This window comes from Moschus berezovskii, chromosome 24 (assembly GCF_049115385.1).
Source record: "Moschus berezovskii isolate FMDL1 chromosome 24, NW_MosBer_1.0, whole genome shotgun sequence".
NCBI classification, from domain to species: domain Eukaryota; kingdom Metazoa; phylum Chordata; class Mammalia; order Artiodactyla; family Moschidae; genus Moschus; species Moschus berezovskii.
The window spans coordinates 44,541,225-44,553,674 of NC_142483.1; the positions used below are offsets into that span (position 1 = coordinate 44,541,225).

Genomic DNA, 12,450 nt, shown 5'->3' on the forward strand with positions numbered 1-12,450 from the left:
TAGTTTGGGTGGATGAGAAAGTTCGGGAGTTGGATGCAGAAGATGGTTGCACCACCGTGTGAATGTACTTAATGCCACTGAACTATACACTTAAGAACAGTGAAGATGGTAAAGTCTACGAAATGTATTTTAGCACAAATTAAAGAAAAAAAACTCAACATTTTCTCTCAGCTAGAATTGGACCAGAAACAGCCAAACATAAAGACCACATATTGAACTCGGCAGAAAGCACAGTCCATGATAAACATTTTCTTTCTCAGCAAATCCTGAAAACGATCCTGTGAGGTAGATACTTTTATTATTTCAAGCCCAGAAAGGTAAGGTCATTTGCCCAACACCACATAGCAAATGGCCTTAGGATGCGATCTCAGGTCTATCCCACTAGAGCGCCCAGCATCTTACACGGTGGCCTGACTGCATGCTGAGCACTGACCACACTCTTCTTGGGCCTGACTGCAGCCCATCCGCCTCCCACCCCAACCGCTTTCTAGCAGGACTATTGGTAGTGGAGCCCCAGGCACTGCAGGGTCCTGGAGAAGTAAGAGGGCAGAGGAGCCAGAAGCTCAATGGGTGGGTCCCTGGGCCTGGCACCTGGGAGGTGAAGACAGTGCAAATGGAGGTGCAGGGGCAGCCGGGCAGCCTGGGAGGGGGTCAGGCAGAGGCGGCTGAGGAGGGCTTCATACAGGACCTGGGGGCGAAGAGATGCGTCAGTATTCAGCCAGGTGAGTTCCAAGCAGTGCGCAGCAAAACAGGAGCGAGGCGAATACTTTATCCTCCCTCTGCATCCGTGTGGTGCATGCCTCTGCACATGTAAATACCTTCACACTCACACAAACACTCACACTATAGCATAGACCAGCTGCTGCTGCTAAGTCGCTTCAGTCGTGTCCGACTCTGTGCAACCCCATAGATGGCAGCCCACCAGGCTCCGCCGTCCCTGGGATTCTCCAGGCAAGAACACTGGAGTGGGTTGCCATTTCCTTCTCCAATGTGTGAAAGTGAAAAGTGAAAGTGAAGTCGCTCAGTCGTGTCTGACCCTTAGCGACCCCAAAGACTGCAGCCTACCAGGCTCCTCCATCCATGGGTTTTCTAGGCAAGAGTACTGGAGTGGCTTGCCATTGCCTTCTCCGGTCTGACCAGCTAGGTGTCACCAAATCAGCTTCCTAGACATTTTGCTAAACAGCATTCCCCAGCACCTCCTGCAGGTTGGGGAGGCTGTGACTGAGACCAACTCAGCGCAACAGGAGTGTTGAGTATGTGTCCCGCTTCCTGACCTGGCCAGAGAAACCAATCCCCGTGCCCCACAAACCTGCCCTGTCTCCTCTGCTGACCACATGGCAGCAACTAGGGGCCCCCCCAAAGTGACTTGTTTGGAGCAAAGCCTGCCCCTACCCCATCCCATTAACTGGACTTCACACAGAAGGAAATTGTTGTGTTAATACTCTGGTACTTGAGGTTTTTCTGTTAAAGCAGATAGTGTTACCAGAATACACAACCTCTTACACCCGTTACAGAATGGCAGACTTAGAAGGACCTTTAGAAATCAGCTGGTTTGATTTCCTTATTGAACAGAAGGGACCCATAAGAGAGGGTGTCACTTAGGGCCACACAGCAAGACAGGGCTACTGGTAGCTTTGGAAGCCCAAGTTGCGTAGCTGATGTCTGGAGATGCGATCCATCCCTCCACCCCCACAAGTCCCAGTCCACCCCAGAAGGCCGCAGGCAGGTGGGCTTGGGTACCTGTCTTTGGGCCTTGGTGCTCTCGACTGGCAGAAGAAAGCGCTGGCCGAGGACAGTGCCCACGCGGGCAGAGTATGTGTGATCCCCAAGCACAGGGCAGAGCTGCAGGGCCATGTGTGCCTGTAGCTGGCTGGGAAACACTAGAAGACAGGAGAGATGGGACAGATAGCAGGCAAGCAGTTCATTCTGTCCCACCAAGTACTGCCGCGCCCCACCCACTTTGCTCTGGGGTAGTGCCACCCCCATTCTCAGATGGTGTGGTTTCAGTGAGGTGGACACTACCACCCCAGCCTCTGGAGTGAGCTCGGGGCAGGCAGAGCTGTCAAGCCACCAGCCTTGCGGGACTCATCCATGAAGAGACACAACCCTGATTTTTTTGTGATGCTTCTGTGAATGAAGAGCACTCTTTCCTGCTGTGGAGTGAGCCTGGAGCTGCTGGAGCACCTGCATCTCTGCCTCCATGGGGGACAGCTGCTGCTCCTATGGGAGGAAGAAGCCAGCACGCGGGAGGTGGAAAGAGAGGGAGAAATGGCTTTCTGATGACATCCTCCAAGCCTGGATGCAGCCAAGCCCGAACTATTTTTTTTCTTTTGGCTGCACTGGGTCTTCATTGCCGCACGCGGGCTTTCTCTAGTTGTGGCGAGTGGGGGCTACTCTCTAGTTGTGGTGTATGGGCTTCTCATTGCGGTGGCTTCTGTTGTGAAGCACGAGTTTTAGGGTGTGCAGGCTTTCAGGAGCTGCAGCATGCAGGCTCGGTATTTGCGACTTGCTGGCTCAAAGGGGCGACAGCTTCAATAGTTGCAGCACAGAGGCTCATTAATTGTGGCTGGTGGGCCCCAGAGAGTGCACAAGCCTGAACTTCTAAGTTATATGTATCATTAAATTGCTCTTTTGGGTGACACCAACTTGAACTTGTTTTGGGGAAACGTAATGGGTTTGAAATGGTTCACATATTATGTAAATTTATTAATACTCCTGAAAACCCTATAATGTGAGACTTAGGATCATTCCACCTTATAGACAGGAAAACCGCAGCTCAAGAAGTAACCAGCCCACCACAGACTGGGATTCAAACCCAGGAGGGAGCTGTCCCATCTACTTTCATGTCTGGCAGTATGGTGGACTGGATAATCTAAAAACCCATCTTTTATTAAGCATCTAGAAACACTGGAAAACTGTAACAATCATCCTTTTAAATATACAGCTGGACACAGGGGAAAGTAAAGTCCCCTGGATGAAAATACAAAAAGAAAACAAATCCAGAGCACATTTCACCTCTTCTAGGGCTATTTCCAATCTTGGGGCCAAGGGGGCTTGGGTTTAAGTAGTGACAAGGAGCCAGGGATGAGGTGGTGGTGCCCAAGTGAAATCTGAGAGGCTACATCTTCCCTGCAAGGGTGGACTAGGAGAAAAAGTCAGCCACCAAGGAAGGCAGATGAGCTCTGTAGGTATGAATGAGCAGAATGAAGATGAATTCCCTACTGTGAGCTGCTCTCACACAGGCTTGGGGTTCTAATACTACTTGAGTGATCGGTATCACTCCAACTGAGGTGTTAATCTCTAGGTCCTGAAGCAATGATGTGAGCCCACTCAGCAGAAGCAAGGCAGAACCTCGCAAGTCCCCACCGCCAATGAGGCAGTAAAGGATTTCCACAGATGAAGACCCAGCACAACCTGAACCACAGAGCAATAAGGAGACATTCCACCAAGGGGAGAAAGTCTGCAGAAATCACAACAGAATTAGACCCTTAGAATCTCAGACAAAAGAATTCCAGAAACACCATATACGTGTGCTTTAAATGAGTAAAGACAGACAAGAACAAGTAATGAGAGAAAAAAACAGATGCCATCGCTAATTGGGTTCAAGGCTAGGAGAATGGATGGACAACAAGCACAGGGAAGGAAGCCATCAACAAAGAGGCTTGCCCAGAGCACGGACCTTCAGTTGATGTGTGTTCTTGGCCATTTTGGATTTATAGGTAAAGAAAAAGCTGACAGATCAGCAAGAGAAGGCATGAAGCAATCTGAAGACTGACCAGGTCATTTAACTCTTGGAAAACCTTGAGTCAGTGGCTGTTGGTCACCTTTACGGACTGGTGTGAAAAAGAAAACCACAGGATGGACCACAGCAGTTGGTGAGCACATAAAACTTTAAATCAGAAAGGCAGGGTGGTGGTCCACGGTATGTGCAGTAAAGGTGGTTAGATGTGTAATAACTTGAATACCCTTTGAGATCTGAGATTTTAGCATTATGCTTTATTGGGTTTGAATACTGTTCTCATTAGCTTTATTGCAGTCTAGACAAAAATGTTAGGACTTTGGGAGTTCCCTGGAGATCCAGTGGTTAGGACTCTGCTTTTCCACTTCCGTGGGCCCAGGTTTAATCCCTGGTCACGGAACTATCCCTCAAGCCATGCCATGCAGCCAAAAAAAAAAAAGACTGATTTAATAAGAATGAGCAAAACATTGGTTAAAAAAATGCAGGCAAGGGCTTCCCTGGTGGTCCAGGGGTTAAGAATCTGCCTTGTAATGCAATGGACACAGGTTCCTGGTCAAGGAAGATCCCTCATGCAGCAGAGCAAGTAAGCTTGTGTGCCACAACTACTGAGCTGCAACTGGAGCCCATGTTGCTCTGCAACGAGAAGCCACCGTAATGAGAAACTCGCCCACCACAACAAACAGAGGCTTGCCCTCTGTGCAACAGAAGCCCATGTGCAGCAGCAAGGACCCACCACAGCCAAAAACCAAAAATAAACCAATCTTAAAAAAAAATGCAGGCAATAAGTCTAGAAGTATTCTAAAAGTTCATTTACCTTGCAGTTGGCAGGACTGAGTCACGATTTTCAGGCTGACTTGTGCCTTTGTGGTGACTGGAGGAAAGTACTGCTTCCTTGCTGGGTGCAGTCCTGCCAGGGCCCACACCTCAGCAGAGACAATATGGGCTGGTCTGTATCAGAGCTACCTGCACATGGGCAGCCCTGGCTGCCTGACTGTTCGATAGGAACACTCACAACTTTTGAAGACCAAAGAGTGTAAATAAATGTTTTAAAATTTTTTGGGGGGAGGCTATTTTTGTTAAAAGCATTATGCAAATTAAACGTTTGACATGAAAGAAAAAAACAGATGCCTTATTTTTTAAAAGGCCATCTGTATTTGTAAAACAACCAACTTGAATTTGTAGATGTAAACAATACAATCAATGGGTAGGGTAAACTAGCAGGTTAGATCCAACTGAAGAGAAAATTACTCATCTGGAAGGTACATCTGAAAATTACCCAGAATGCAGCAAAGATAAAGACATCAAAAATGTGGAAGAAAAGTTGAGACATAGCAGGTGAATGAGAAACTCAGATGCTATCAGGAATTCAAAGGGAGGATGCAAGAGGCGCATTTGAAGAACTTTTCAGGATGAATTAAACAGGTTAATCTTCAGATTCAGCCAACACACTGAATCCTGAGAAATTAAACCCACACACCTCGATTCATCACAGTGAAACTAGAGAACATCAAAGGTGAAGAGAAGATGCTGAGAGCAGTAAGAAAAAAAATAGGTGAGTTGCAAAGGGGTGACCATCAGACTGACAGGAGAAGCACTGCCCCCTCCAGGTGGAGCTGGTCACATACACCCTTCAGTTCAGTTCAGTTCAGTTCAGTCGCTCAGTCGTGTCCGACTCTCCGCGACCCCATGAATCACAGCACGCCAGGCCTCCCTGTCCATCACCAACCCCCGGAGTACACTCAAATTCATGTCCATAGAGTCGGTGATGCCATCCAGCCATCTCATTCTCCATCGTCCCCTTCTCCTCCCGCCCCCAGCCTTTCCCAGCATCACAGTCTTTTCCAGTGAGTCAACTCGTCGCATGAGGTGGCCAAAGTATTGCAGTTTCAGCTTTAGCATCAGTCCCTCCAATGAACATCCAGGGTTGATCTCCTTTAGAATGGACTTACAGTCCATCAAAGACTCCCCAGGCCGGCACTGAAACTACCACCTTCCTCCCATTCCCTGCCTCCCCAACCAAATACAGTTTGTCAAGTCTGGCTGGGGCTCCAGACCCACCTGTCAGTGGCTGCAGCTGGACCAGAGCACAGCCAGAGCCCGTGGCAACCACACGGAAGTGGCTAAGGGTCCTCTTGACACCTTCCATGATGTCCTTTCGGGTTGGGGACTGCACTGGAACAACCTGTGGTGTCAGCCCCCAAGAGTGAACAAGCTTCACACATACCTGGGAGCTGCCCCCAAACCCTCCCTGTTCCCACCAGACTGAGGACAAGGGCCACAGTATAGGCAGTGGTCACTCACCTTTTTAGGGGAATGAAGGGCCAGCCACCCCGTATCTATACCCTTGACTCTTCTTGAGGGGGTATGTCTGAGGGTCCCCTCTTCCCCACCCAGACCCTGACTCACGAGATTGACCCCATCAACGTGTTCCAGTTTCAGAGCTGCTTGGATCTTCCCTTCAGAAGTAACTGGGATCCCATCAGTGACAGCACTGAGAAAGAGGCAGGAGGAGGTCACAGAGTTGTTTGCTGCGACCTCCCCGCTGCCCTGGAGCCTCCCAGCCCTTCTCACCAGTAGGTGGCTGTGGGTCTCCTGGCTCTCTGTGAGTGAGTGAAGAACTTATGGAGGCGGCTTGCTGTCTGGGGACAACTGGAAAGGAGCACAAGCCCAGAGGCCTCCCTAGAGAAAGGAGACAAATCACAGAAATCCCCTGGGATCACCCGCAAAAAAAGGAGACCGTGAGGAAGAAACATGGACCTGATGAAGGCCGAAGAGTAACATCTGGACTCCAATGCAGACCTCCTCTGGAGAAACAAGTAAGTCTTCCCCGTGTTTGATAATAAGAGTACATAGCTTAAACATGTTTCTCATTTTGCCCTGGCTCCCAGGGAGCTCAGAGCCAAACATCATAACAATTACCACCAACTGCTGACTTTCTACCAGTAGGCACGCTACTAGGAATTTCATATATATTAGCTATTAAATGGGCTTCCCTGGTGGCTCAGATGGTAAAGAATCTGCCTGTAATGTCAGAGATCCGGGTTTGATTCCTGGGTTGGGAAGATCCCTTGGAGAAGGGAATGGCTCAATTCCCCACAAACAAACTTATGAGTTTGTGGAATGGCAGAAACATCTCATGTCCAGCACCATCTCTAACGATGGCTATTAGAGGAAAGAGTATCACAGATCAGTTAATGATGCTGGCTCTGAATACTAGACTGGAGAAGTGAGTATACACTGAGCACAGATGTTATGAGTTCTGTTTTATGATTAAAACACTAAGGCTCAGTGACACCTAAGATCAGTTTGTGCATAAGGATTTGAACCCAGATCTGTCCACTTCCCCCTCTTTTCCCTTGTTTCCTACCTCTGTGATCCCAAAGCAGCCAGTGGAAAATGTCTGTTTATTCCTAAGTAGCTCTGCCCCCATCCCAAATAGATGCTCATCTTCCTACCTTCCTATCACCTCCACCACTTACTTCCCAGATGCTCGGACAACCTGAAGCTCCTGCTCCCCGAGCCCCAGGGACCGGCTCAGTTCTGGCAGCACTGACAACAACGTCAGCTCTCCTGGTTTTCCTAGGTGAAAAAAAAAGGAAGAGTACAAGTTGCTCTCAGAGGCAACATCCATTCTCTTCGATATTGTCTTTTCTCAGACACATCAAAACCCCTTTCACTGCATCTCTTTTCCCTGCCCATACCTGTCACTGGCAGACCCTGTGGCTTGTTCAGTGTCACCAGAGGTCCTGAAACATGTAATACATAAATGTCAGCAAGAGCAAAAGCAGTTTACAAAGACGTTCTCAATTTGTATCATCATGTGGGCCCAGTACAACTCTCATACAGGAGTTATCAACCACACCCTGAAATGAACTTCTTTCTGAACCTTGCATATGCTCAGCGTGCGGCCTCAACCTCAGGACCTTTGCACTTGTTGCTTTCCATGTCTCAGATTTTCACATGGCTTGCTCCTTGTATCATCATGGCTCAAATGTGATCATCACAAAAAGACCAAAAAGACCTGAGTCTCCAATCTAATGACTGCTCCTTTCTTGCAGAGCCTTACCATCGCTGTTAACAGTACTGATCACTGCTGCTGCTGCTGCTAAGGCGCATCAGTTATGTCCGACTCTGTGTGACCCCATAGACGGCAGCCCACCAGGCTCCCCCGTCCCTGGGATTCTCCAAGCAAGAACACTGGAGTGGGTTGCCATTTCCTTCTCCAATGGATGAAAGTGAAAAGTGAAAGTGAAGTCGCTCAGTTGTGTCCGACTCTTAGCGACCCCATGGACTGCAGCCTACCAGGCTCCTCCATCCATGGGATTTTCCAGGCAGGAGTACTAGAGTGGGGTGCCATTGCCTTCTCCGTGACTGATCACTACTAAGTACTTTTTTCATTTATTTTCTGGTTAATCATTTCCTCCCACTGAAATGTTGTCTCCCTGAAGGCAGGAACCATATTTATTTTATTCAGCACTGGACAGCCATGCTCTAGATCAGTGCCTGGAACACAGCCTGTGCGCAATTAAATAGTTGAGACAATTCGTAAGTCACTGGAGACTGAGGCGCAGAGACATTGTTATTTTCCTGAAGTCACACAGCAAGCTGATTCCAGAGCTAAATATGACTCCAAAGGCCGTTTTGTCCCTCAATATATTAACATTTTACTGAGACTAGTGCAAAGGTCTCTGGTTATTTACATTCTCCCTCCCCACAGCTGTATCCCATGATGCTGAGGCAGAGAGAGTATGTGGCTGGTCCCAGCTAGTGAGGTTCGTGAGTGGGAGAATCAGGATTTGACCCCACAGGTTTTAGTAAGGTACCGAACCAGATCCTCAGAAGGCTCGGGTGAAGACTCCTCCCCTTCCGGGTCTCTCGGCCCCTGTCCCTCCCACCCCTCACCTTTACGGTCCACCACAGCCGCCCTCAATACATCGACCAGTTCTTCCCGACTGAAGGTCTCTGGTCTCAGCAGTCCTGGGAAAGGCTGGTCACCTGGGGGATCCGACGGTTTGCTGGCGCCTCGACGTTGCAGCTGATGCCTGGGAAAGGTTACGTAAATAACAGGGGAATCACGGCTTCCGGAGGTGCCACCCAATCTTATCTCCACACACATCTTCCCAAACCCTGCGGCTTCTTATGAATGCTTCAGGAAGCCTGGATTGAGCTTCCCGAAATCTCAGGTTCTATTGGCCCCAATTACGACTAGTTTAGGGTCACACAGCAGAGATGAATTAGAACCCATATCTCCCTAACTCCAGATCCCGCACACACCCTCCCCCGGCCCCAGTCTCCCTTCTACACAAAGCGGGGCGGGGATTGTGTAATCACCGGGCCTTGGTGCCAAAGCCTGCGGCTGTGGGCGTTGCCCGGATCCACAGACCCCGCCGCCAGCCACCCCAGGCCTGACCCCAAACCCGACAGCCACCCATCTCCGGAGCGAAGACAGTGTGCTTGTGTCCGGAAGGGCTGCCCCGGGGTCTCCCACAGCACGCTGATTGGTCAGATTGACTGTCAATCGGAATAGCGAGGCTCCGAGTGATGAGAAGGCGGGGCTTTGCTTTTACCCGGGAAGGAAATGCAGTTCACGATCTATGATTTTGAGGAAACCGAAGCACAGAGCCGAGGAGGTATTTACTGCAGGTTAGAGGACCGGTCTTAGGACAAAGCCAGGTTTTCTGCTCCTCGTTGCAATTCTTTGGAGTCTTTTGACTTAAAAAAAACAGCAAACCGCCACTGTGCACAATTTTGTAAGGCAAATTGGAAAAAACAAAATCCGCACTCGTTTGTCCAGTGAACCTGCGTCAAAGAATACAGCCTGGTGCGTAATCAAAAGGGAAAAAAAAAAAAAGCCAAAGGCAGAAACAGGTTCACTACAGCATTATTTATAAAGGTAAAAATAAATCTCAAAACTGTAAACAAATTGTCCTGTGATTAGATGCATAAGGACATAAATTCACCCATTCACCATTTTTTGAATGCTAACTCTATGCTATTCCTTGGCATCTGTGAACCGGAAACAGATTAACAAAGAGGCAACTAAGATCCCTCATGCCAAGGCACATAGCCAAAACAACAACAAAAAAAACTAAGCCAAAATATAAAAGACTATGATTCATAAAAATAAATAAATAATAAAAATAAGTAGAAGTAAAAGATTTTAAAAGACTGATTTTAGTTACATGACCTTTTGGAAAAGCCAGTGGTTGACAGTGACAAGGGCTCGAGTGGGTGAGGGAATGAGAATCTACTAAAAATGGGCATAAGGGAACTTTTTGGTATACAGTGATTACGTATCTGTATAAATCTGCCAAAAACTTACTGAACTAAATACCTTAAAAGGGTAGATTTAATTATATGTAAATTATACCTCAAGAAACTTAATTTTTTTAATTCAAAGATTTAAGTAGTCAATTTTTAAAAATAATTTTTAAGTTGATGTGTTGCATTTTCATTTTTATTCAGTTCAAGAAGTTTTCTTTTTTTTTTCCTTTGGCACTACGGCATGAAGGATCTTAGTTCCCTGAGCGGAGATCAAACACACCCCACTGCAGTGGAAGTGTGGAGTCTTTTAACCACTGGACTGCTGGGGAAGTTCCTAAATAGTAAATTTTTAAATAAATCTGCACAAATTCAGACAGGACTGGCAAGAAATATGGCAAGGATGCAAGTGATTTTATCTTGTTTGGGGCTCAGACATGAGTGTGCTGTGTCAAAAGGCCCCGCGGTATTTTAGAACCTCTCTTCTGAAAGATCTCCTGTGCATTCATAATTTGCAGCCTGAATAAAGACAGAGGGACAGGACACAGCTTATTTTGCCGAAAGCAGACCTCTCCTCCACTGGCCCAGCTTGGCCCCAGGAAGGGCCATTCCCTTACTTGGACTGGCCCCTGGCCCTGCTTGAGGCTTGAGCTCCATTGCTCTTCAGAATTTTCCCTCCACACGCCCCAACCTCATCAAAGTCTGCCCTCTACTGTTCACTGCCTAAAACTGATGTGACTCCGTTAATCTCTAAGCTTCCAGAAGGAAAGAAAGAAACCTAATTTTCTCTAGGCTGAGAGGGCTCAGTGCAAAGAAACAGTGATCGGCCATTTAAGACTCACATGTGAAACTCAGATGGTCAGGAGGAAGGTAAGTTGGAACAAATTCCAACCTTTAGCCACTCCCAGCCCAACTCAGTTTATGACTAACTTCACAAGAAGAGCAGGGAGGCCACAGCCTCAGCAAGAGTCGAAAGGGAATAGTTTCTGTGCTGATGTAAACATCGTGCCTCATGCCAAAGGCCCACCCCATGGACCCAGGATAGCACTGAGCCAGCCCTCCAACCATAAATGCAAGAGCAGGAAAGCCCAGAATAGAAATGTTCTTTGCTAGCTCTGGCAGCTTCTCCTACACATGGCTGCAAGGTATAGGTTGGCTGCAGGGAATGGGTCAGCTGCCAGAAATTACCCTTTACACTTTAACTTTGGTAACATAGGCCTTTGTCTTAGTATTTAATAAACCCAGGTAGGCCTTATAGTTAGTCAGAAATGACACGTATTTGAATCTGAGAGACACAAACTGAAGCACATTCACCTACAAACCTAGCCTTTCACGCTTGTCTTGTTTGAGTTGCCCAATACTGAAAATGCCATCTTACATTGAGAAACTAATACTTTGTGGCTACCCAAGAATGCATTTTGAAATCCTAAGATTGAGCGTTCTGAACACGAAAGAAAAACTGTCTAGCAATGTAGGGAAGGCTTCCATGGAGAGTTGCATTGCAGCTTGACTAGTCCTGTCCCACTTACACACTTCAAAGATTGTAATAAAATGTAACATTGAGAAATTGGAAGAGTGCCTTCATCCCATCCTCCCAGTCAAAGCCCTTCTTTTTTAAAATTTAAAAAAAAATTGAAGTATAGTTGATTTCCAGGTCACTCAGTGGTAAAGAATCCGGTTGCCAGTGCAGGAGACGTGGGTTCTATCCCTGAGTGGAAAAGATCTCCTGGAGCAGGAAATGGCCACCCACTCCAGTTTTCATGCCTGGAAAATGCCATGGACAGAGGAGCCTGGGGGCCCTCTGGGGCCTACAGGATCACAAAGATTTGGACACAATTGAGCACAAGAGCATAGTTGATTTACAGTGTTGTGTTAGATTCTGGTGTACAGCAAAGTTATTCAATTATATATATTTTGAAGAATACATATCTGATATTATATCAGATTCTTTTACATTATATGTTATTACAAGATACTGAATATAGTTCCCTGTGCAGTGGGACCTTGTCATTTATCTATTTTATATATCTGTATATATGTATCTTTGCATTTATCCCTTCCCGCCTTTACCCTAACCATAAATGTGTTTTCTTTTTCTTTTTTAAAATTTCATTTATTTATTTTTGGCTACACTGGGTCTTTGTTGCTGTATGCCATCTTTCTCTAGTTGCGGTGCAAGATATTCTAACTGCGATGTCTTCTTTTGTTGCAGGGCACAGGCTGTAGGGTAGTTTCAGCTTTTGGTCTCTAGAGGGCTAGCTCAGTAGTTGTGGCACAGGGGCTTAGTTGCCCCTAGCCTGTGGAATCTTCCTGAACCAGATTCCAGCCCATGTCCCCTGCATTGGCAGGTGGATTCTTAAACACTGGATCACCAGAAAAGTCCATAAGTGTGTTTTCCATGCCTGTAGACCTGTTTCTGTTTTGTAAATAAGTTCATTTATGTTATGTTT

The 12,450-nt window shown here is 47.2% G+C and overlaps 1 protein-coding gene across 1 annotated transcript; it reads right to left on the minus strand.

The window, feature by feature from the left end:
• Positions 1–8: 8 nt before the first annotated feature.
• On the minus strand, positions 9–9,218 carry RPUSD3 (RNA pseudouridine synthase D3). The gene is made up of 9 exons (XM_055414427.2): positions 9,071–9,218; positions 8,642–8,781; positions 7,441–7,485; positions 7,219–7,318; positions 6,311–6,418; positions 6,146–6,230; positions 5,798–5,921; positions 1,741–1,880; positions 9–688 (listed from the first exon to the last, which is right to left on the minus strand). The coding sequence occupies exons 1-9, from the start codon at positions 9,169–9,171 to the stop codon at positions 497–499; spliced, it is 1,035 nt and encodes a 344-aa protein (XP_055270402.1). The 5' UTR covers positions 9,172–9,218; the 3' UTR covers positions 9–496.
• Between the last annotated feature and the right edge of the window lie 3,232 nt (positions 9,219–12,450).